The 24,902-nt window shown below is 49.7% G+C and overlaps 1 protein-coding gene across 7 annotated transcripts in view; it reads left to right on the top strand.

The window, feature by feature from the left end:
* Positions 1–24,902, top strand: part of PRDM16 (PR/SET domain 16) — a 306,350-nt gene that overhangs the window by 77,059 nt on the left and 204,389 nt on the right. For 3 of the 7 annotated variants that reach the window (XM_065855050.2, XM_065855051.2, XM_065855049.2), the window contains exon 1: positions 7,423–7,590. The exons of 3 other annotated variants lie outside the window; for them this stretch is intronic. In XM_065855050.2, the coding sequence (XP_065711122.1) occupies positions 7,554–7,590 (37 nt within the window). In that variant the 5' untranslated portion in view covers positions 7,423–7,553. Of the gene's footprint in view, positions 1–7,422; positions 7,591–24,902 lie in introns of those variants that run through there. One more of the 7 variants, XM_065855052.2, reaches the window with a different exon arrangement.

Below are 24,902 nucleotides of genomic sequence, written 5' to 3'. Positions count from 1 at the left end.
TTGTTCTGCTGTAGACAAACAACATTTATTCAGCAACACGCCCATGTTCAGGTGTATTTGTGGCAATAGGTGTTTCTGAAGTGCAGAGCTGTGTAAGTGGTGAAAGAAAAAGCAGTATTTGGAAAAGGGGTTGATTCTCCACCCCTCAACCCGCCCCCCCCCCCCCCCCCCCCAGCAAACAGGAAAAGTAAAAAGTGTTCTTAATTATGACTTTGTGGTGGGAGGGTTATGCTCAGAAAGCTCTTCCAGAAAAGTAATTCTAAACAGTGAAAAAGGAGGGGGGGAGGAAGCTCTATGATGTTTTATTTTAATAATCCTTTGCAGGCATGTGAGCCGTTCTCTGAGAGGGGAAAAAAAGTTTCAGGAAAAAGGCACGAACAATACAGCCTTTAAAACCAAATCTGCAAACTTCAGAGAATATGCCCTCTTATTGAATACACCGGATTTCTCTCCCTAGCGAAGGGGAAGGTTTTGTTCGTTTGGACAGTCTTTGAATACTGTTCTAAAACTTCTTTCAAGTGAGAACTGAAGAGAGAGATGTTAAGTTCTGAGAGGAGACAATAAGTTAGCATCTTTGAACGGGGTCCCTTGCATGCAAATAAGGCTTTTGGCAATTTGGGGGAGTTTAATTGGAAGGTGGAAGCGTGTAAAGATAAGGCTTTATGGAAAGCGAATCGGTGAGAAGAACCCACTGCTGGATGGGAATGCGGGGGGATCCCGGGAGCCGCCGCTCTCACCTTGGCCGGGGTCCCCCCCGGCACAGCCCAGGGGTCCCCCCGCTGTCCCCCCGGCCGGGCACCGCCGCGGGGCTCTGGCATCTCTGCCTCTTTCTCCCCCCGCTCTGGAGTGGCAGCCCCCAAAGGGATCTCGTAAATAAATCCATCGGTTTAAAGTTTCTATAATTTTCACCTAATGAATTTTTTTCGTTAATGCTTTCCCCGCCCCCAGGGGCATTGTGTCAGGCCGGGCCCAGCCAGCCCTGGATGGCTTTTTCATAGCTCTTGGCTGTGCGCAGACCCTTCTTGGGATTAGTGGTCGGACTCCTCATTTCCCAGAGCCATAAAAGGTCTTGAACTCAATTAATAGCTAATAATTAGACAGCTAGCTCCGCCGCAGCCATCGGTAGCGCAAGCAAAGAGGGTGCGCAACCCGCCGGGGGGGAGACCGGGGCAGCCCCTGCGCTCCCCGGGCTGGCGAGGGTGGCAGCGCCTGGGGACGGGGCAGCATCGCGGTCGCGCTGCGCCTCGGGGACTGAGCCCCTACACACACGGACCGGGGAGCATGGGGGCACCCCCGGCGGCCTCTGGGCTCGGAGGAGACGGGGCGGGCTCCTCCGGGGCTCCCGTGGGGGCTTGGGGAGCATTACAGGAGGGGATCACCCCCGGAGCCGGCTGTAGTCGAGGTGGGAAGGCTGATCTTTGGCAGGATCGCAAATGAGATTTGGACGGTTTTCGGTTCACTCATCTCCCCCCGTAAAACTTTATTAAAGGAACTCTTTTCTGGGGTTGCCAGCCCTCGGTGCCGGTGCCCGGGTCGCTGGCTGTGGCTCTGGAGCAGCTGAAGAAGAGCAGGGTCTTCCTCTCCTCGGCCAGGAGGGGTTTGCGGGGATGCCCGCACACCGCGGGTGCGGTAACGTGCCAAACCCCGCGTCTCGCTGGATGCTACAGCTCGCTCCGACCTTTAAGTAGTGGGGGGGTAATTTCGAGACGAAAAGTGATGGAGATCGTTTTAGTGTCTTCAGAATACTGTACTTCAGTTGAAAAATGTTTGATCGAAAATGACGTGCCTAATACCTGTTTCCCAGTGCCACCTCCCTCAGGAGAGGACCACTCCAAAAACCTCCTCTGCCCTCAGACACTGCGGACTTGGGCTGCTTCCATTACAGAACTGTTCGCCGAATTGCAGCACCCATCATTTCCATTTTGCTTTCATTTGGCAAGCATTCTCCGGGCGAAAATATTTTGATCAAACGTCTAAAAAAATTGCTATAACTCCTTAATTTCCCTTCATTCCAAGAGACCATCATGATTAAAACTGCTGTGTTTACATCCTCCAAAAACTAACTGTTCGTAGGCTGGCGTTTTAAAGACAACAGTGCACGATCTTTTACGATTGTAATTATAATACTGTTCAAGTTAGATATTCATATGTAAATGTTGCTTTTCTTTTTACGACTTCTTATTTTAGGACATGCATTTTTACCTCACCCCGGACAGGCAAGGCATAGCCTTGCAGAGCAGAGTGTAACGAATTCGAAGGAATTCTTATAGCTGAACATGTTTTTTGAAAAATCTTAAATGGCGATTTACACGGTATTTTTTCATGGCCAGATGAGCCGTGTTTTCTCCTAGAAATGAGGGGGGAAAAAAGTCGGATAAACGCATTTTGATGTAAAGACCTATTTCAGTGCGGCTTAAGTATCAGGAAAGTGAGCCTGCAGGACAGTAACGTGCATGCACGGGTTTTGCAATGATATGAACCTTGTTCCTCCTCCCCCCATGTATTTCATTCCTAAGAGGACCAGCAAGGGTGATTTGATATCTATATATTTTCCCTGTACAAAACGCAGGCATTTCTTTCTTTCTCGAAGTCGTCTTTCTTCTGCAGCTTCTCAAAGGTTTCCTGGTAAAAAATTATTTTAAACCAATGAGTGTCCAAATAGGTTTCTTAAGAAAGGAGCCACTCGAGTCTCTTGAGTATGTGATTCGCCTCCTCGGACTCAGCCTAAATCACGATTTACCTGCGTGCAAGGAGCGTTTGAGCCGAACTGCGGGCACCGGCCCCGGGCGGCCGGAGACCCCAGCGAGGCAGGGGGTGAACCCGGCTTGGGGGCTCGCCAGCCCGGGCTGCCTCCGGCTCCGAGCCGCGGGGAGGCTGCAGCTAGCCTTTGATATAGATTTTATGTATATATACAATATATATATATTTTTTTCCCCTCGCTCCAGCCGCTCAGAGAGGCAGCAGAGCTTCTGCGGTGAAAGCGAACACGCGTTCTCCCCGCCGGCCGGCTCTTTGGAGGGGCTCCCGGGTTGTCCTAAACCCGGGTTTGTCCTAAACCCGTCTGTCCTTAACTGCCCCCTTGCGCCTGCAGCACGCAGGGACCCGGGGCTTTACGCCGCGACCGAAAGGTGTTGAAATTCCTTGGCAGCGGCGGGGATGGAAGGCAAGCTGCTCTTTGCGTGGATTTCAGGCAGCCCCTAATTACAATGTGGCGGTTGTGTGTGTGCTTCCTCCGCTTATTAATGGCAGATTAGAAAGGGAAAATCTCTAGGGAAGCGTGTGACATTCTTATCGCCTAATCTGTCCGGGGCTCGCTGACCCTAACGGAGAGCAGCCCCGTCGTATGCCACGGGGATCTTACGTAGTTTAAAATATTAATTCTTGGTCTAATCTCCCCGCAAATTTGCGCAGAAACAATAAGTAATTTATGCGAAAATCCTTGGGAAGGGGAAGAGGTTATGCTGTATGTGCGGCAGCTCTTGAACAAGCCGGACTATCTCAACCATTTTAATCTTCTTTACTGCTCGAAAATACTTGTACATAACAACTTGCAAAACGCCTTTCCCCTCCCCCGGCCCCCAGAGCCGCCGCGGTGCCAGCCCGAGTGCCCGCTCCGCAGCCTGAACTGCGGGAGGGGGGGCAGCGATTTACATCTGGTTTGGAACAAAATCGATCAGGGAGACTCGCACGCAAAGTTTCACCTGGAGTGTATTTTCAATACTGGCTTCATAAAATACCTGGGAACACGGGGCTTTGTAGTGAAAATGCCAGACAACCCACCCGTAAATTACAGCCCCTCCCGCGCCCCCCTTTACAGAGCGAGTCCCCGTTGCAGCGCATGTGGCACGCTGCGGAGTTTGTGTGTTGAAATGTATATTAGCTGGGCGAGGAAGCAGAGATGAAGGTGCAAACAGGAGCAAGGGCGGATGATATAAACTGTTAACAGGCGCGTTTCACTACCGGCGGCTCGTCTGTGCCCTCGGCCCGGCCCGGGAGCGCGGCGGGTCCCGCTGCCCTGACACGCGTGTGCTAGGAAGTGGAACGGCTGCTCCTTTCCCTGAAGGGGACAATTTTTTAGACTCGGCGGAAAAGCGGCCGCCTCCGGGGAAGTAATTTTCCCCTTCAGCTGGCTCCAGGGGTGCCCAAAATTTGCCATGGGGGAGCAGAACTCCCTGCAAACTCGCGCGAAGTGGTGGAGCACTCGTGTCTCCGGGCGTGCGAGGCCGCCGGCTCCATGTGCCAGGTCCTTGGCAGCCACCTGGGCTGACCCGGGGCAGCCGAGAAGCTTCCTGGCCCCTCTCCCTCCCTCCCTCCCGACTAATTAATTTGCCATTCTCCGTGGAAGCGACACGCAAACAGGTGCAAGCTGTAAAAGCCGGCGGTAGCTGCGGGATGCTCGCCCGGCCGGGCGGGCTGTGCCGGCGGGAGCCCCGTGGGCTCTGAGAAGGGCTGCGAGGCTCTTCCTCTCCCCCAGCGTAACACCTTGCTCCCGGGGTTCCCTGTGCCCAAGCCTTGGGAGCTCTGCTGCTTCCCGATGGGGATTCACAGCTGGAGTGCGGCGAGGCGCCCTTGGCAGCCATGAGTCTGTCTCTGTAGGCGCAGGAGGGAAGACCGTGTCCCGACAGGACACGCTGTCCCCAGAGCCTCCCGGCTACCTTCCCTCGCTGCCAGCTGTGCTACCTCCAGAGCATTTTCGCCTTAAAACGAAACGAGCCTGTAAAGCGGGTCCATTCCCGGGGACGGGCGGCTGCTGAACCGCAACCGCCTGCCCGCGCCCGGAGCTGGAAGAGACCCTGCTGGTGTCGGGAATGAGCGTGTTCCCTCCCGCACGCCTCACAGTTCACCGCCAGCGCACTTCGACACCTTCCGCTAAAAATTAGTGTTGTTGTTTTTTCCCCCCCTTTCCAACGCTACCTTCCGGCCCGACAAAAGCGCAGCGCAAGCCTGAGGCGCCGCGGTGCCCGCCGGCGGGAGCTGCGCTCCAGCCCGGTGTGAGCCTTTCCCGCCGGCCCTCCAGTAACGCGGCCAGAGCGAGTGAAAAACGCAAGAAAAAGCCCTGATTTCCGAGGCAAACTGAGAGCAACCCCAGCCCTCGGCTTGCCCGGGTTGCCGCCGGGTCGCACGACGACTTTTCGATCGCTTCTCTGTGGCTTCGTTTGCAGAACCACTAGCTAAAACGTAGAGGAAACCCCCACCGAAAGCGTCCTGCATCTCCCGAAATATTTGCGAGCGGGTCCGTCGGTACATGCTTAGTTACTGTAGGAGTTTTTTTCTAGGGGGAATCAGGAGATTTTGGCAAGAAAACAAAAGGCAGACTTGTGCCGGATCAGGGCTGCGGGGAGCGCACCGGCCGCTGCTCCGGGCAGCCGTGCCCGGTCCCGGCTCCGCTCGCTCGGGCCCTCCTGTCTTTTGTTTTCCGGCTCGGGAAGGGGGACGCGACCGCGTCCCTCTCCTCGCTAGCCGGGGCTCTCGGAGCTTTGCTTCGGTTCGGGGCTTGAGCACGTCCCGTGCACAGCCAGCGCCTTCTGCCAGAAAACCACTGGAATAATAGGGAAAAGTAACCAGGGATGGTATTTTCAAACTGAAATCTGGCTGTCCCATGAGAAGCTCAGTGAGGGAGGGATGCAGGAGACAGCTAGCGTCCAAGGTCGTTGGAAGGAATATTTCAATGAATTGGAAACATTAGAGCTCCTGTTTCAGCGGTGAAGCTCAGAAGAGCTTGTTTTTCCAACCTCGGGGTGCCCGCCGCGCAGTGAAACGGCTACCTGTGCTACCGCGTCCTCCAGGAAGGAATTCACAGGCACCATTTCAACATTTTAGGCGACACGTGGCTGCAAGTTCCCTTCAAACGTATTTATTTTATTTGGACTCCTGCTACACCAACCTTCCCTTTAACGCTGGCTCCTAGGTAGCATCTGAAAGGGCCCTGCTCCCATTTGCAATTAAAGAGTTTATTGAGGAGGGGAAAACCGGTAATTAGCAAGAATATTCCCCCCTCCCCAGTTCCACCTGCAGGGCAAAAGTGCAGCTGGCAGAATGGCTTCCAGCAGAGACCTGACGCACCCACAGAAGTTTAGCTTTGTTTTTGCAATGCCCTTCAGTGAGAGGGCTCCCGATTTTCCTGCTGCCTGAGCCCCGATATGGGTTCGCACCTCAAGCGCACAGCAGAGCCCTCTCCCTAACCCGATTATTTTATTGAATGTTTATGAAGGCGCGCGCTTTCTCTCTCTCCATATTAATCTCATTAAATCCTACCTTTCAACCTTCTTCCGTGACCATCTGACCTGGCCACTTGAATTAAAATAGTGCTTTCTCCGCAGTCAAAGACAGCACATCAATCATCGGGCTATTTACACTTCGCTCCTTTCTTCAAAGCAGTTCTTGCCTGGGCTCTCTCTACCTTCGCTCTTGGGGTGGCGGGCAGGTCCTGCGGGGCTCGTCGGCATCGCTCCGTGCTTTTATGTTTTTTTAAAATTTTATTTTTCCTTTCTCTCCCCACTTTTCTCGGGTGTCCCCGCTTCCCCCGGCTTCCCCCGTCCCTCGGGAGCGCTTCCCGAGCGCGCTGCCTTCCACCTGAAACGCAGAGAAAAGCGGCACCGGCTGCCCGCGGCCGCCCTCCCCGTCCCGCCGTTCCCCCGGGAGCTCCGGGGCCGGCGGCCGCTGCCCGGCGGGGAAGCGAAAGCGCAGGGCCCGGGCCCCGCCGCATCCCGGCCCGCAGCGCGGAGCGCGGCTGAGCGGCCCCGAGAGCGGCAGCGGCTGGTCCGCGCCCCCCCCGCCCCGGGAAGGGGAGCGAGAGCGTAGGGTTCGCGTTCTGGGTCAAAACGTTCACACACACAGACAAATCAACCGGGGGGAGAAAGGGTAAAGGCTTTCGAGCGCCGGTGTCGAGCAGAAGTATCTTGGTAAAAACGCGATAAATGACGGCAGAACACAAAGCGTAAATTATGTTATTTTAAAAGTTATGCAAGCCCTCGAGCCGAGGGGGGAAGAAAGGAAAAAGGCTAAAAAGGCAGGAAATAAAGACAGACACTGATTGAAAAGTTAGTGTAAATAAATATTTTTTCAAATAAAAAATAAAATACATGTCTAGTATATTTACAAGATGACATCTATTAACAAACTCTTTCTACAACATTGCTATTTAGTAGTAATAATAATAATATAATGATAATCACCTCTTTATATGATGGCACCTTGATCCTTAAATATTGTCCAGTGTGTAAGGTCAGTGTGCGGAGGGTTAGGAGCGGAGAGGGCTGATTTTTCTTAAAGGGGCAGATCAGGGGAAGGCTGCGATGGTGCTGGGCGAGAGGAGGGGGGAGAGATAAGTGGTCTGAAGAAGAGGATAGGACAAAAAAAGAAAAAAAAAAAGCCAAACCACCCTGATGATGATGAATACATTGGAAAGTTTTTTTGGCCCTGGTGAGGGTGTCAGATTGAATGCTCTGTGCGCATGTGCGAAGGTGTCCAAACTGACAATGCTTGGGAGATGAAGATAGTGTGTAGCTGCTTCTGGGCTCAAGGAGGAGGAGAGGAATCCACAAGCCGACACGATGAGATCCAAGGCGAGGGCGAGAAAACTGCCCAAAAGTAGGTCCTTTCTCTCCCTTCTTCCGCGTCCCAGCGCCCCGGCGGGCGGGCGGGAGGGCGCGGAGCCGGGCCGGGGGCTGCGCGGGGCTGCAGCCCCTCTCCCTCCCCGCGGCGGCGGCCAACGCGCCGCCCGCCCCGTGTGCGCGGAGACCGGGCGGCCCGCGCTGCTCCGCGCCGCTCCGCGCTGCGCCGCGCTCGGGCGCGCTATAGCGGGGCGAGCGGCGAGCTGCGCGGGGCCGGGGGAGAAAAGCGAAAGTTAGCTGGAAGTTGACGAAAGGGGATAGCAACTTTTTTTTTTTTTTTTTATATTGAGTCGTTCCAAGTCTTGTGAAATAATATTCCTGGCTTTTGAAATAGTGGGCGCTAGAGATCTGCGTTTGGCATCTGCCTGCGAGAGCCGGAGAGACTTAACGCTGGAGGGGGCGGGGGGGGGGAGAGAGACAGGCAGAGGCAGACAGGGGGGAAAAGAAACCCTTCTAGTCTCGGGAACAATTATCGGGGAGAGGGAAGAGAATTTGTAGCAAAAATGGATCCGCTCTCAGTGAGGGGCTTTGGATTCGCAGGTCCAGAGGGAAGATCCTGAAGGCAGCTCGGGTGTCCCAGCTGGGGGTTAAGAAGGTCTGGGGGAGGGGAGTGTGGGGGAGTGTCTTTAATTTTTAATTTTTAAAATTTACTTGGGGGTGGAATTGCAGCTCGTAAGTCTCGCGCAGCTTTTTCCTCCGTCTTCCACCGGACCCTTTTCCTTCCTTTCTTTCTTTCTTTCGAGCCGTTTTTAGGCTGGATTTTCAGAGGAGGAGAGCGCAGCTTTTGTAGGGAAGAGTGGGGGCTTTTTTTGCCCCCGCACCCGTAGAGTCCAGCTGTAAACGCTCGGTCCGGTTCGCCAGTTAACTCTTAGGTTCGGTGCAGCAGAGGATCCCGGTGCCCGGGCAGTCTGTACTTCTCTACTATTATTATTTAGTTTCTGTTTCACTCTGGCTCCGTACGAAATATCTGGAGGCTGCAGAAGTTCCAGCGCAATCCGGCCCCTGTTGCAAACTCTGCCTGTAGTGCTTGGAGGAGGATTCTGAGAGTTAGCGGCGCCTGGGTCGGTTCAATCGCGGGTGTTTTCCCAGGGAGGCTTTCGGGCGGACTTTGACGCGTTAAGAGCTGGACGAGGAGGTTTTGGGGGCTCCCCGGCAGCCCCTGGCATGTGAATGGCTTTGCCGCAGCTCGGAGGGGGGGTCCCCAGGTGCGGTGGGCGCTGGCGGCCCCGCGGCCACCAACACCGTTTGGGGTGAAATCCTGGGCGTAGTTGCAAACCTTGGCAGGCGAAGGGGCAGAGGCAGCGGGAGCAGACGCAGCGCTCCCACACGTGGGCTCAAAGGTTTATTTTGTAATTCAAGTTCGTTATTCGGGAGCCTTTTCAACTCCTCAAGGTCAGCGGGCATTTCTTGCCGCAGCTCTGGTCCCAGTATAGGCTGCAGTTCCCCTCTCGTTTCGCGGAGAGGACATCGCTCTCGCAAGCGCAGCCCGGCAGAACAGCGCGGCTCCTCAGCCCGGCTTGTTTTAAAAAATACAAGAAAACGGCTTTGTCGCGGAGTTTGTGGCGGTGGCGGGTCCCGCCGCGGCCGAGAACCCACGCCGCTCCGCGCCCTCGTTTTCCAAACCACACAACACGCAGCAGCCCCAAGGCCCAGCCATTTACCTTCGTGCGGCCACATTTTACAACGCGCTCCATTAAGATTTCCCCCGCTCCCGAAATAGCCCCGTGCAGATATTTGTGTGCCATCCGTAGACCGTCCTGGCTCTAACAAATGCTGCTCTGTACGCAGAAATGCTGCTCCAAGGCGGGGATGTTTTACAGTTGGTGATCAACAGTGTCAGCACATCGCTGCGATGCTATTTGGGAAGTTGTCTTTCTATTAATCCTGTTAGGTTTTGGTTTTGTGTTTGTTTTGTGTTTTTTTTTTTTTTTTGCAATAAACACACGCTTTAAATGCCCCCGTTCATTATTTTTTTTAACTCATCATTTATCATTTAGATTGTTAAGGAGAAGAGTAATTTTCAGAGCTCTCTTGGCTGTGAAAATAAGGCTGAATAGAGTGGAATAATTATGTATTTTTTAATTTTGATTTTTCCCCCTCCTTCTCTTCCTCTTTGCTTCTGCAAAAGGCACGGAGGTTTTGCAGATGTGTGCCCGTGTGCGCAGCGCGGGGTCCGGGTGTTTCCAGTTGGTTGGTTGATGCGGGGTCCGAGCTGCCTCGGGCTTGGGAGCGGTGAATCCGCTTCAAGAGCAGGAGGTTCTGAGTGCCTGGCTGTCTGGAGTGCTAGGGACATGAGCTGGGACTTCTGTGCCTGGGATCAACTACTTCCCTTCAGCAGAAGGAGCTGCAGTTCAGAAACCTCCGGTCTGTGAGTGAACGCTGCTAATACAAACTGGAAGTGTCTATTTGGAAGGCTGAGCTCTGATTAAAATCAGGTGTTTAATACAATACAAGGCCCAACGGTTTATGGGGTTTCAGTTGAGGATTTTTTAGGGATCACAGTTCAAAACAGTAGTCCAAAGCTAAGGTTTCAATATCCCAGGAGTATTTATTTGCAAAACAGATTAAACACGGACACGAGTGTATGGATCTTGCTGTATTTACATCAGCAAGGTAGCGAGAACTCCCGTTCCTGCACGAAATCCCGGGCGCAGCTCTGCGTCCGCACTTCGGGGTGCTCCAGCCTCCATTAGGTGCATTTATTAATGCTGCACATATCCCGGGGAAAGCGATAGCACACGGCCGGCCGCCGAGCTGTGCAGGGCAGCCGTACACAGTATATTAAAAACACTATGTTGTAGAATTTCATTTCATTGGACAATATTTTAAGCAGATGTGAGGCTCCTCTGGGAATTCGACTCTATTACCTGACTTTGGAAGGGTTGAACGTGCGTGTGCGCGCCGGGGTGGGGGTTAGAGTGAAATTCTCGGCAATTTTAATCCGACTCCCCAGGAGCAAGGCAGGTATCGGAGGCGGCGGGGTTGAACCGGAGATGGGGAATTATTTTCGCTCGCTTTATCGCTCACCTCTGGGGGTGGGAGTCTTTGGTCATGGTCGTAAATCTAAAGATGAGGCTTGGGCAGGGTGCGAGGAGGCGCAGCAGCCCCGCGGGTGCTGGCGCTGCGGGTGAGCGCTGCGGGCGGGCACCTCCGGGTCCCCCGCACCCCCGCCCGGGGGCTGCTCCTCTCGGTAGGGACCCCGGGGGCCGGCGCCCTGCGCTGGGGAGCGCAGCGAGCCGGTGGCCCCGAAGGAGTGGGCAGGTAGCAGAAGGCCATGCTGTGCCCCCGCGGTCAATGGGCCTCGTCCTTCAGCGAGAAAATAAAATATTGGTGACTAGGGAGAAGCTTCTACAATAGCTGGCGGTCTCTTTTCTTCTACCGAGAGAGTGGAAAGACGGCAAATAAATAAGTTGAACGCTTCACGTGTAAAGCAAATTCGTTCTCTTTCGAAATCTATGAATTACGTTTGCAATGTACAAATAGAATTCCAAACCACACACGGATGAGTATTTGTTTCATTTCAGGCTCTAAATAAATGTTCGTGCTGGAAAACGATAGCCAGTATTTCTACGGCCCCGTTTGCTTTTCGTTATTAGGAATATGACAAAGTCAAAGTTTCAAGTCCGAGTTTTCAGACAGAGTTGTTGCATCTTTCCGGGCAGGCTGGACTGACAGGGAAAGGGGTGCGAGTCCAGCCCTGCCCTCCCCAGCCGCCTGGGCCCGGTACCTGCTCCTCGGTTTCGGACCTGAACAGGACAGGTTTCCCGTTTACTGATATTTATTTTTTTACTAACGAGGGAAAAGGAAGCGGGCGAGAAGCGAACGCAGGGGCTGGAGTCCAAGTACCGCTTCTCGGCGTGCGACTGTATTTGTGCTTGAACAGACGGATCCAATATTGGAACACACGGAGGACGAAAATTTATGGCGGTTTCGGGCGTTTAGGGTTTTTTGTTGTTGTTGTTTTGGTTTTTTTACGTGTTCAAGTCTGCCGCCGCCTCTGCCCCGTCTCTAACCCGACCCGCGGATCCGGCCCCAGGCTCAGACAAACACGTCCCGGGAAGCCGGGCACGGGCGGAGCGAAGCCGCGCTGCTGCCCGGCCCGGCCGAGCGGCTCCGGGGCTCCCGTTCCCCGCTGGCCGGGCGCTCCCCGGCCCGCCAACATCGGGCCGCTCCCGTTCCCCGGGGCCGGGGACGCGCTGCGCGGGTGCGGGGGCCGCTGGCGCTGGGTCCCCGATCCTCGCCGCCGAGGCTGCTTCGCCCTCCCCCGCCCTGCCCCGGATCTGTTCAATTAGGCAATTAGGGATGCCGGGCAGGGAAGGGGGGGGGGAGGTTGATCCGCTAATTAAGAGGATGTGTAATTAGCGCTTCAACAAAAATTACCAAGGATTTAAGATCAGTTTAGTATTAAAAAAAAATCCAAATTTTTCAAATCTAATTTATCAATTCAGCCACCCTCCCCATTTGGTTTATTTGAGAAAGCATAGAAGGAACAACTGCAAAGCGTTTCCTTCTCCCTTGTCCTGGGAACAAACTTGGCAAATGGGAGGAATGAAGCTGTTGCTTGATGTGGGAGACCGAACTTGCCCGCAGACTGGCCGGATTAAGGTGGCAAAGTGCTAAAGCTGAGGAAGATGCACAAATCGGGGGCTGAATTTTGGCCTGCAATAAAGTCAGTGCTCGTGGGTGTCCGCGGAGTTCGTGTGTGAAGTGCATGTGATGTTTTATCCGCATGTGTTTACATCAGAGGGCATTTGCGTGTGCGTATGTAAACGTTTGTAAAGCGCACCAAAGAATGGTGCGTTATTCCAGTTTCACTGAATTCCTGTGTCCTCTAGAAACCACCGGGCAGATGCAAAACACATCTCTGCAGATGCACTTGTCTGTTGAACTGAGAATGCACATGCAAAGACCTTATAACACACAGTAAAATCACAGGTACTGTGTGATCACAAATCAGTGTGGTATGTGCAGAAATTGAATGACCTGTATTTTAAAACTTTGTTTGACATCAAATAAAGTTGTCTTATTTTTAGACTTTGTATTGGAACTGCAGCATAAGTTTGAGCTCAGCAATAGCAAATTAGGTCTTTGAGCTAAGGGCAAAAATTGAAACAAGCATATTTCTAAAGGCTGCAATTAAACATACCTGATGAAGACACCGAGGTCAGAAGGAGCAAAGAATTGCTTTTCTCTCCCGCACACAGACACCATCCCCTGTGCAGTCATACATTACAAGGCTTTGAAATGGGTAGGATTCTGAACTATCAAACGGGAGAAAGCCAAGTGTACCTGAAACACAAAATCTCCACTGGCTCCCAGGCAAAATGCAATGCAGGAGCTAGGATTTCACAACACGGGAGCACTGTAATTCATCGCCCTTGCTCACTGTAATAATACCCCGGCTCCTCGGTCGGATGTGAACGTTCGTGACCGGTGCGACAGGAACGCTGCTGCACGGGGCTCCCACCTGCCGCACAAACAGCCGCTGCTGGGCCCCGGTACCTGAGAGCAGCCAGGGAAATACCGTCTGTGTGCGGCTGCGTTCATTACTGTTTGCAAAGCACCCTGAGATTCTCAGAAGGAAATGCCCTGTTGAGTGAAAAGTATTATTATTGTTATTATGGCTATGATTATTATGGCTTCTATATTTTATAAAAGCTCTGTACTGTTTAATATAGTGCTTCAAAGACAAAGGCCTGCAGAAGTTTGCAAACACGAGCGAGGCTCAGCAGCCACCTCGCCGGTGGGAATGCTGGCGGTTGTGCGGTGGCGCCGGGGACGCGGAGGCCGCGTGTGTGACGACTGGCGCAGGATCCCGTGCGCTCCCGGTGACACCGGCAGGAAAAGAACCCATGTTCTTCAGACTTGCTCTTGCCCTTCGAGCTGTAAAATTTGCATTCTCTGTGCTTGTTATTATTATCGTTGTCATTTGTCCCTGTTGCAGTAAACTTCCGATGGGAGAAATTGTTTACTGGAAGAAAAAAAAGACATTGCATTTTCAATCTGGGCCTTTTGTGCAGCGCGAGGCTGCGCACGAGGCTGTGCTCCCGGGGCCAGGGCCAGCGCTGCCTTTGTTTCCACTACTTGATGGCTCTCCCACTTTTACTGGATATGTTTATTTTTTTCCAGTTAGAGATTATTTAAATGACAAACTCGTGCAATGCCGAATGCTACCTGAAAGGATCAAAATCTGAGCTGAATAGTGATTTTTCTCATGCCTGTTTCCCAAGGGATGTTTTTAATCCTGAAGGGGTAAGTAAGCAGCATATCAATAAATACACATACCCGCGATGTCCATCTGCGGTTCAAGGAAGGCATCTGAAGGATATGTGCAAACACATTTGTTTCCACTCTCTGGCTAACAGCCTGTTGATATGTCAGGGCTCCGCAGCATTCCACACCAACATTACTGCTGTGTTTTCTGATCTGAAATATGCCCTTTTTCTGGAGGAATTTCAGGTCAGGGATGTCGTGCTGGAAAAGATCTATGACCTTATTATTTCTTTTATTTTCTTAATGGATTTTCGTGCATCACCGCTACCTACTCACGGGCTGTTTATTTTTATTTTGATTGCAGTAGGTTGTGCATTATGTAGCGTCCAAATCTGTAACAGAGTGTCCCTGTCCTGAAGAGGTTTTTTTCCCTCTCTTCCTTCAGTGAATGATGTGACCCTCTTTGCTAATAAAAATGAAATACGACCTTCATCTCAGGAATAAGTGTACTTCTTCGTGCTTCTGAATGCTTATGCCCTGAATAAGCAACTTGCCTTTTTTGTTTTGGTAATCGGGCAGGAGTTTCCCCGCGGTGCGGGTGGTGCTGTGTGCTCACCGTGGGTACAGTCGGAGCTTTTCCACGGAGCAAAGTGCTGCTCTGGGCACAGGTACCAGTTTGCAGTTGCTGCTCAGCAGCACTTGGTGCGCGGGACAGTGGGAGAAAGAGAAGTTTCTGTTCAGAGGGCAGATGAACTTTCATCACTCACCTCTAAGATGTGCTTTGTTCACATTTTTGACAGAAAACTAGGAAGGCATTTTTTGTGCCGCCGGACCCACTTTTGTACCGCAGACAAGGCCACTGGCCCTCTTGGGGAGACATTTTCCAGCTGCAAATGGACTCAGACAGCCAAATTATTTCCAGTAGGCCACAGAATAATACGTCTATCACGGTAAATCTTGGTCTCCGTTGAGCTGGTGTGGAAAGAAAGGCTTCATCTTCTCAAAACCATTCACTTTTTGTAATGCTGTGGACACAACTGGGGGAGGCCGGACCTGGGCTCTCTGGAAAGCGGAGACTGCGCAGGCGTTCGGGCTGAAATGTCAGACCAGAGTAACGGTGGTGATTTAGTTTTGTCTCGATAGTTTTACATCTTTCAGGTGTTTTGCTTAAAGGGAAGATTTTGATGTGGGAGGTTTTTGCTGGTCTGTTTTTCTTGGCTCAGGAGCTCCCAGCAAAGCTCCGGGACACAATGCCCCAGCATCAGTTATTGGGATCAATTTAGCCATCATTGCCAGATAACGCTGTCAGCCCGTCTGAGATACATATTTGTTTAATAGTTAATGTTCTGTACAAAATACAGAGGGTGGGGAGCAGTCAAACTGTAGTGAATGCTCTGCTTATTTTATATCCACTATAACTATTTTTGTCCATGAAAATTGGCTTAATTATATCAATGGAATGTTTCTTTTTCAATTCTGTAGGCAATTAGTCCATCTTGCTGGCTGCAATTTATTTTAATAAAAAAATAAACCAGTGGCGTGTTCAGTTCCTCATCCCCTGGGGACAAATGCGATTGGTGTGTTTAATTTCATTAACTACAATGCGGCCTACTGGAAAAATGTATAAAATCAGCTTTATACAGCTTAAACACTGGCATTTGAAACAAATCATTACTGCATTGGCTGTCACACTGGTAATTCTAGAATCCAAGACAAAAATATTATAGCTGTTTTTATAACCCTCTGCAAATACACTGTTAAAATAATTTGTAATCATTTTTTAAACATGCCCTGATGTTTTTAGTTAAAATATCTTATCACCACCAAAGAAGGTCGGCTATTCATTATGGCGTGTGTGTTTTATTCAATGATTCGGAGGTTGCTTCCCCTGCAGCAAATCCACACCTGTCTGTCTGTAGCCCCCCGGTTTAGGATGGACTGTTAGTACCCCCAAAACTGTATTTTCTCAACCACGTGTTCTTGTCCTGCTTTGCAAGCCCAGCTTTTGTCAGGCAAGCGCAAGGAGCAGTTTTGCTGACCAGGGCAGATGAAGAACATGATGAAATTCAGCATGATTTCAAATACCAGCTCCCCTTGCTACGAGCTTTTCTTCCCATGCCACCCAGGCTGCGACGTCTCGCAGCGATGCCGTGTCTGCGGTCCTGGGGCGGGAGGGGACGGGGTGTCCGTCCTGGTCCCCCAAACAGTCGCGTTGTGATTCCGCGAGGCTGCGGAACAGCCGAACGTCGCCTGTTCACGGCCACCCGAGCCGCCCCGGCGCGTGGGGACAGAGCTGGGCGCTCGCTCTGCTTCACAACTCTATTGCTGCACTTGATTACACCGAGTGCTTTTCAGATACGCGGTGTAGCCACAAAACTGTTCTTCACTGGTTTTGTTAACACATCTCTCATTCATATACACACGGTATTGGTTTAAGGTTCATGTGTTATTAGTGAATAATCCTGAGCAGAGCGCGTGTGCCTTGTTTTCTTCTGTGAAAACTGAGGTTAAACTGACAAAATTCTGGATTTTTTTTTTAAGCAGAGGCCAGATCCTCAACTCGTGTAAATCAGAATCAGCATCAGCGAAGCTGATTTTCACCAGCTGAGACATGACCCAGGAGATTTTGTGTGTATGTGCATAAAATATACAAGTATTGGTCTGTAGCTGTTTTAAGGGGATGCAGCTCCAGCATCTGCAGATCAATAGCTGATGGAGAAATATGGCTTGCTGCCTTTTTTTCCCCTTTCCCTTATGGGATGATCAATTATATCTCCTCAGCATATTTTAGACAGATTGCTATTTTCTGAAGTGGCAGGACTTCCTTTCCAAAGAAGTAATATACAGAAGATGGGCCATATTGGACATAAGCCATCTGTTCCCTTGCATGCCTTGTGCTTTTATTCCCCCCCACTTCCACTGCTGTCATAAACAGTAGTTAATTTTCTTTCCCCTATCTTTAACTTTACAGCAGCGGTGTTTTGGTAGGAGCGATACCAAGTTATTGTTTTATTGGTATTACGGGGGAAAAAAATAATCTCCTTTATTTCCTCGATATAAAATCAGAGGGGGACTGAAGAAGAGACTTTTCCCTCCTCGCTCCATGAGCCTCGCAGAGCAGCTCTACCTGAGCTTAGGCGCAGCACTAGGCTGGGACCAGCTCTCCGCTCAGGCCTGGACTGCAGCACCCAGCCTATATTTAGCACGTGGATTTACTCTCTCGGCTCAGCGTTATTGTGCTTTGAGTGTGTGATTCGCTGGCTGTAAGGAAAGGTGGAAAGTTGGATGCGAAGTTTCGCTCAGAACATGGAAAAGTTGTGGAATTGTGCAGCAGGGAATGGGGGGTGCGGTCCTGGGCTGCTATTATTAAACAAAAAAAATCCCAAACACCAAACTTTGAGCAGATTGAAACAAGGTAGCTGCTCAGGGGCTGCTCTGGGATGCAGAAAAAGCACGAATCAGGGTTTTTGCTGAGCTGATGAACCAACTTCACCAGCTCATGCAAATAATTTACCCTCAGCTACTTAATCTGTGGAGCAGGAGGGACGTGCATACCTGCCTTTGATTCCTGGATCAATGTCTCGTTAATGATCTTTGTGTTTGTTCCAACCCCCGCTGAGATCTTTGGGATGCAGTCGCTGAATTTATTGGATCAGATTTTTAATTTTTTCTAAGTTTTTTCTAGTCCTTTACCCTGTCTCAGATGTTTTAAAATGCCGTCGGTGACATGGAGCTGGCATCTGTTTGCCTTGCAGGATAGGATTTAGTGGTGTTTTTTTTTTATTTCACAGTGAATGGACCTTTTGGGCTCAATCATATAAATTAATATTTAAATGGCTGTGCTTGAGGTTCATGTAGTATAAAATTGCTTAACCGTTTTTTCCTGTTTATAGTAAAAGGCTGGTTTCATTTTATATTTTATTACATAAATGTGAAATAAAGAACATGCACAACTTACAAGTGATCATATATTTTATTTTAGAATTATCACATAGGAATAAAATAAATGTAAATCCCTACATGGCACGATAGTCACATTTGAAAAGCAGTGGATACCTCACGGAGAACTTTGAAAAGCCCTCTGCTTAGGAACACTTCTGCTCATATATCCCACATATAATGAATAAAAACCAGATCTTAGTTACTTTGGGAGTTCTTAAATTCTTCCTGCTAGAACACTCTTCAAGTATTTATCCAGATAAAGTTCAGAATGGAGTTTGGTGCTTTGTGTGCTGCTGGCGGTCTCTGTCGGGGGGGCCTGGACCAGCTGCCCGGGGCCGCGGTCGAGCGTCGGGAAGCGCAGAACTCTTGGCCGGTCCCGACGGCCCCGTCTGCGCAGCCCTGTGCTCCCACCAGCCCGGGGCTGCCCAGGCACATCTTCCAGCCCCTTTGCTAAATGCTGGTGCCTCCTCACATCGTTCATTGTGGGGGGTTTATGATTATTTGTATATTCAAAATGCGTTCATGAGGTGAAATGGATGTCAACCCGTTCAAACAGCAGTTTTGGGTGGCTCTTCATGTCCACGTGGGTCTCTGAGTCCTGAAGAAGCCAGAGGTTTGCTGCAAACCATCCCAGGCATCACCTCGAGCTGCAATGAGAAGTTTCTTGTGTGATCTGGGAGTCAGCACCCCAGCTAAATACTGACCTACATAATGGCACTGTGTGTTCAGTACAGCAGCAAAAGGAGCCCACACCTAACACCTACCTATTAATCTATTTTTTTTACCCAAGGGACAGTAACTTTTTTTTTAAACTATCGTTTAGTGGTTTGTGCAGTGAGCCTTGAGGCGTTTACCGGAGCCATGTCCTGTGCAGGATCAGTTCTGTTAAGCGTCTCGGTGCCGCAGGTGCTGGTGGAAGGGAGGCAGCGCCTGGCTGGGAGCTGAGCTTCTCACCGCTCAGTAATTGAGCCCAAATTACACCCCTGGAAACTGAACACAGAGCTCAGAGAAAGGGTTCTCCTGCCCTTCTGTCCCTAGGAACTTCCCCTCTCATTTATTGAAGAAGCCAGTAATTCAATAAATGAGGTGGGAGAAAGAAAAGGAAACAAGAACCTATGGAAGGATCTCCAGAGTGTTACTTTGGTTTGGGACCCTCCTTTCTTTCCTACTGGAAATACTAAGGGTAGAAGAGGACAAATCGAGGCTCATGCCCAACTCAAGACCAGGAAACCCGAGTTCCACCACGGAAGTTTGTCTGCAAACTCGTGCAGCCGATCGCTGTCCCGAGGGAACTTGCGCAGAGCCCGAAAGCTGCTGCGGTTCATGGCCGTCCCCACGGACCCGGCTGGACTTTGGAGCAGGCCCTCAAGGCACTGAGCTCTTTGGGACATCAGTGCTATTTGCATATAAAGATTTTGCTTGTATCTGAGTTGGTCTGTAATGCTCGTTAATGATTAGCCACCAAGGGGCTGGTATGAGATACCTGTTTCCGTGGGTGAAGTCAGCTGTGCCTTTGTCTCTGCTTCTAAAGTCCTTTTTCTGATGTGACCTGGCTTTTAAAATATTGATAAACTTTTGTTTTTTTAACCTGCCATTTGAAGAGCTATATGGCTTATTCTTCTCCAACAGCACAGAGGAATGTGTATTTACAGCCCCTTCGGGATCCTTGCGTCAGCGGAATATTCCCCTTCCACAGTCACGTTTCAGTGACCCAGGACTGAAGGGACAGCTTTGAGGACGTCCCTGTCTGTACACAGATCTGTCTGTCTCTCGAGTGCACAGTCACAAGCTGTAACTACGTAAGGGGTGTTCTTGTTGATAACGACAGGTTCTTAATCTTGCTTTTTAGTTCTTCCACTGGAATGACATCATATGTGTTTGAAATGAGAAGAATCCCTGAAAACACAGACAAATATCTACCTGCTGATCTATCTGTCTAGAGACTGAATATTGGAAGAGCGGTCATTCAGATCAATCTTGCGCCTCAGTGCTCACATTAGAACAAAACAAAAAAGCACTCTTGAAAAATTACTGAATTCTCTTTGCAGCATCAGGTTCCAAGATAATGATGTGTCTGTGTGTGAAAATATTAAATTGCAATAACATGCAGAGTGAGTGGCTTTCTGAATGGGGTATTCAGTTCACAGCTTGGACTATCCATAAAGCTAGTGAGTGACAGAATACAAATGGTGTCATAAAACATCAGGGGAATTTACAGCCAGCCTCAATCTTTTTGATCTATATTCTATCTGTGGAGCGCTCTCAATCTATCTTTAGTTAATGAAACAGTTAAACATATTTAATTATTTATCACTGTTTAATGTCAAGAGTTATCAAAACAGATTACGTTTCCCCCACATGCACTTAGAGGTATTAGAAGAACTCTAAATTGTATGTGCTAAAGTCTGGGATGTTTCCGGTCCACAGATAATGCTTTAAAATGCATCTCTGCGTGGAGATGTTTTCAAATCACGGTTGGTTGGTGAAAGCAGAGCCTCTCGTTTCTTTGCCTGAGATTTCTAAAACTTTGCTTCTTCTACAAACTGCTTTTAGTCATATTAAAAAGAAACCCAGAGAAATGAGAAATGAGTTTTACTCAAGGTGAGAAATGAAATATAAGGGAGCATTCTCAGAGGGCATGAGCTGCCCCACAACAAAGAGCCAAGGGTCGGTGTGCGGTGCCCGCCCTCCCTGCGGCTGGAAAACAGCCCCGGCAGCTTTACAGCACCGCAGCGAGCACACCTGGACACCAAGCACGTCACGTTTGCTCGTGGCTTCCCACTGTCCGTCTCCTCACACGCGTACGCACACGTACAAAATGTGTGCTGGGAGGTCTCTGAGACCCCGACGTCTTCCAAACAGTCGGGTGCGGATCTCGGAGCTGCCCCGTGGCTCTCTGCTTTCGCAGAAGTGAATTTCGGCATCGCAAACCTCCCAGGCCCTCGGGTTCTTGCTGCCCCAGCGGAGGTGTTAATTGGCACCTCGGGTTGTGCTGAGCTGCTAAAAGCCACCGGTTGTTACTGAATCTCATCTGCTGCTTCTGGGCTGGAGGTGGGTCCTGGGGATCCCCCTCGGCCGCACCACCTGGGTCTTCTCTATTGGCAGCTTTGATAAGAAATCATTCTTTCTTCTCTGCCTAAGGTCTCTCTTTACCGGTGGTTTTAAATTGCTTTCCACTCCGGACAGACTACCCTCGTTCAAAGAGAAATGTGGAGGAGGTGGCTGGTTCCACTAAGTATTAGGAATCCATTACCAGAGGACTGAATCCTGTTGGGATCTCTTGGGAGCCAGCCCTCCTTGGCCCACCAAACACAGTGTGGCATTGTCGGCAGAAAGGGCAGGGGGATAAAGGCATCCCGCCTCACTTTGCCCTCACAAAGAAACCTCAATACTTTTATTCAGCGGAAAATGGAATAATACTTCTGGGTTTGCTTTGAAAGCCGCAGCCGCTGGCTGCTTTACGCGCTGCGGATGGCGGCTGCGCGAGGAAGAGCTCTTTGCGAGGGGAGAGGACTTTACACGTGAAACGAGATTAAAGGCATCGCCGTGCCAACATGTTAAACGTTTTGGGGTTTACAAGGAGTATCGATGTTTCGTTGCAGGAATGAAGCCCCACTGCACGGCTGTGCAGCAAAGCAACCCAGCCTGCTGGAAAGAAAAGGTTTATTATATGTCGTGTTCCCTTTAAAATGCACCAGGTACTAACGTTCTTTTGGTAAAGGTAGGTTAGGGGCTACTTCAGCTATTACAGTGCTCTTAAAGAGTCACTTGTCAGTAGCTGAGTGGCATCCCTGTATCTTTAAGGTAGCCTGCCATAAAATAAACCCCACCCTACCAATTGCAGGTAATTAATTCATTTTCTCTAGCTTCTATTTTGTGAAGAAAGGGAAGACTTCACCAGTGCATCTGCTGGTTTGTTGTATCACGTTTTGTAATTTTCAATAATGTAGTCCAAAAATTCACAGTGCAGTGAGGTTAGTGTGTTAGATCCTATAACCACAGCTGATGAAGAGCAAAACCTTTAATGCACGTTGTCAGGGCCAAAGGGGAAGATTTTGGTGTTGGACACAGAATGAGGCGCTTCAGAGAAGGGTTTTGCCTTCAGTGGCTTGCAGGTGGTTTAATGATGATAAATGTGGGATGTAGATAAGTGGACTTGAGTTTAAAATGAGGAATCCCCATTTTCCGGTGGGGTGGGAACTGCTGGGCCAGTGCCTGCAATGAAACCCCCCAAGGAACGAGGAAGAATGTTTGGAGGAGCGCAGACTAAACTTTGGTGCTGAACCCTTCAGCAAATGTGGATTTCGGAGCAAGTGGCATTATTTACAGGGGTGAAGTGATGCTTGTAGTGAAACATTTGTGTAATGGAGCCTGAGCTTATGCTCCTCTGTTTTCCCACCTGCCTACTTCTGGCTCTCAAGAGAGTCAGTGGAATAAAGATAAGGGAGGGAATGGGGAAAGGGCTCTGCTCTCAGAATAGCTGCTTTATGTACACATTTTTCTCTGCATTGCGTAGATTCTTTTTTGGCAAATCTTTCTCACTACCCTTTCTTATCTGACTTCCAAAAGCTATTGCTGGTTCATGTTTTAAATGGTCTGAAGTTGTGTTGGGAAGCATTGATCGTTTTTAAATGCAACTGAAATGGTCGTGGCCTTAGAGCCTCCAAAACCGAACCCAGGGGGTTCAGGATTGTTTGTTCCACGGAGAAGTGCGGCATATCTTGATATATCATGCTTCAAGAAGCTCTTATTATCAAAGCGAGGTCAGAAATATAGTCTTGTGGTGTGGGTTTTGTTGCGGTTGGGAGGTTATTTGTAGTGCTACAGATGCCTCGGTGGAAGAAAAATCAGAGTCTATCACATCATATTAAAAATATCAATAAATTATTGATTATTATTTAGCCCTGGCTTCAAGTGCGAGTGAGCGGTTCCCATAGGTCCCCGGTCCCTCCGGGATGTCACCGCCTGGCCGGGTTCGCCTGGGAGGTGACACCCTGGCTGCGTTACAGGGAGTCCCGTGCCAGCCACCCAGCCCGACAAACGCGGGACCTGGAGGCTCATATTGTTGGCTGCGGCTTCTCTGCCAAGATAGGTGATAATTTCTAAGCGGTTTGGATGTTTGAGTGAAAGGTTGCTCCAAACAGGATCTTTCAGTGAACATATTTGTGGCTGTAAGCACACCAGGGCGGCTGGGCGGCGATGCTGCTGCTGCGAGAACGAACCGTAGAGGCTCCGTGTCGGTGCTCGCTGCCTGGTCAAGGGACGCATCTCTGTTTGAAACGTGACGTCTGAAGGAATCCAGTCTGCACAATGACTGCAGGAGCAGTTTCTGGCACAAAGAGTTCTTGTGAGTCAAGTGCTGGAATTTTGGGAGCGGTCTCTAGGGCTGCTGCGGAGCCAATTTGCATGATGTGCTAAATAGACAACACGGACGGGCTTTGTGGGAGGGGAACAGCTGGAGCGGCAGGAGACACCGGCCTCGAGAGGCAAAGCTCTTTGTACGCAGGGGGAATGAACTCTGAGAGTTATTTTGCAGTTGCAGAAAAAGCCCCAATTCTCTTCCTATACCTTGACATGCGCATCGTAAAGATTGTAAGAAGCAAAGTTAGAATTAAAATGTATACATGGCTAAAAATGAGATGAGATCTTTCCCACTTTAGTGGGAACAAAGCTATCTTTTTTTTCCTTGGTGTATTGCTCTTTTCCTTACCCTCTATCATCCAAAATAACTGTGAAAATTTAAAGTACTTTAATTCTAGTCATTATAATTTTTAAGGCATTATTTTATCCCTTGTTAAACTTCAAAACAAACACATCTAGTGGGGAAAACTTCTGTATGGAAGAGGAAGCAAATTTGTTAAAAGAAAAATAATCATGGCATTGACCTAGAAGTCAGACATTTATTCCTCTTATTTCTAGGTTTCATTTCTTGCTTCTCTCCTTCATTGCAATAATGTGCCTGTCTCCTGTTCGCTCTTTCCACACTAGCAGAGGGAAAGGGCTGTAACATTGTCCCTGTGTGCCTTTGATTGATTTTTATTAAAGCCTCGTCACCCACAGTCACTTTGCTACATACAGGAAAAAAAACCCAGACCCAAAACCCAAAAGGATCTTCTGCACCCTCTGGGGAACACAAACCAAACCGAATCCAGAGCAGGTTTCCTGGGAGAACTGCAGGTGGTGTGCACATTGAGGCTGCTCCATGTGCTCTATACACTGATATAACTGGGAGAACTGCAGGTATTGTGCACATTGGGGCTGCTCCATGTGCTCTATACACTGATATAACTGGGAGAACTGCAGGTATTGTGCACATTGGGGCTGCTCCATGTGCTCTATACACTGATATAACTGGGAGAACTGCAGGTATTGTGCACACCAGGGCTGCTCCATGTGCTCTATACACTGATATAACTGGGAGAACTGCAGGTATTGTGCACACCAGGGCTGCTCCATGTGCTCTATACACTGATATAACTGGGAGAACTGCAGGTATTGTGCACACCAGGGCTGCTCCATGTGCTCTATACACTGATACAACTGCCCTAGGCGCAGTTTCGGGCAGTCTGGAGGGATCCCTGGTCTCTGGTTCTTCCCAGGAGCAAACGCCGAAGCTTTGGGAGTTTCCCCATTTACATGCGGCATGAGTTTCCCGTTTGATTAAACAAATGATGCTTTGCCTAATTTGTCTATGTTGGCTATTTTTATGAAATATGCACTTAATTAAGTAAGAGAAATACAGAAACATGTTTATTTTCTAGATTTATGCGAAAAGTGAGAACCCCACTGAAATTTCCAGTAGTGAAGCAATTAAGTAATGGAATTCCACAGTATAAACATAGTATAATTCAACTATAAAAACGATGTCTAAGTAATGTTAATGAGCTGACTGGAAGCCACAAAAGCTAGAAAAGTTCACAGTTACAGATGAAAATTGAATTTGGTCGGAGTTGTGACTGAAATAAAGTTAGTTGTGTGATGAATAATCTGTGGTCCCGGTCCAAGCTCTACGTGTGTAATATGTCAAGCCCAAACATCAGCTAAATATCGGGATAGCAGGACTGGTCAGAATTGTCTGTAGGTTTTGTATGCGTGGCTCTGATCCATAGTATCACTATACAAATGATGGTTTGC

Source organism: Patagioenas fasciata, chromosome 23, assembly GCF_037038585.1.
Source record: "Patagioenas fasciata isolate bPatFas1 chromosome 23, bPatFas1.hap1, whole genome shotgun sequence".
NCBI lineage: Eukaryota > Metazoa > Chordata > Aves > Columbiformes > Columbidae > Patagioenas > Patagioenas fasciata.
Note: the sequence above shows the minus strand (reverse complement) of the source record. Positions and strands in the feature narration are given on the sequence as shown.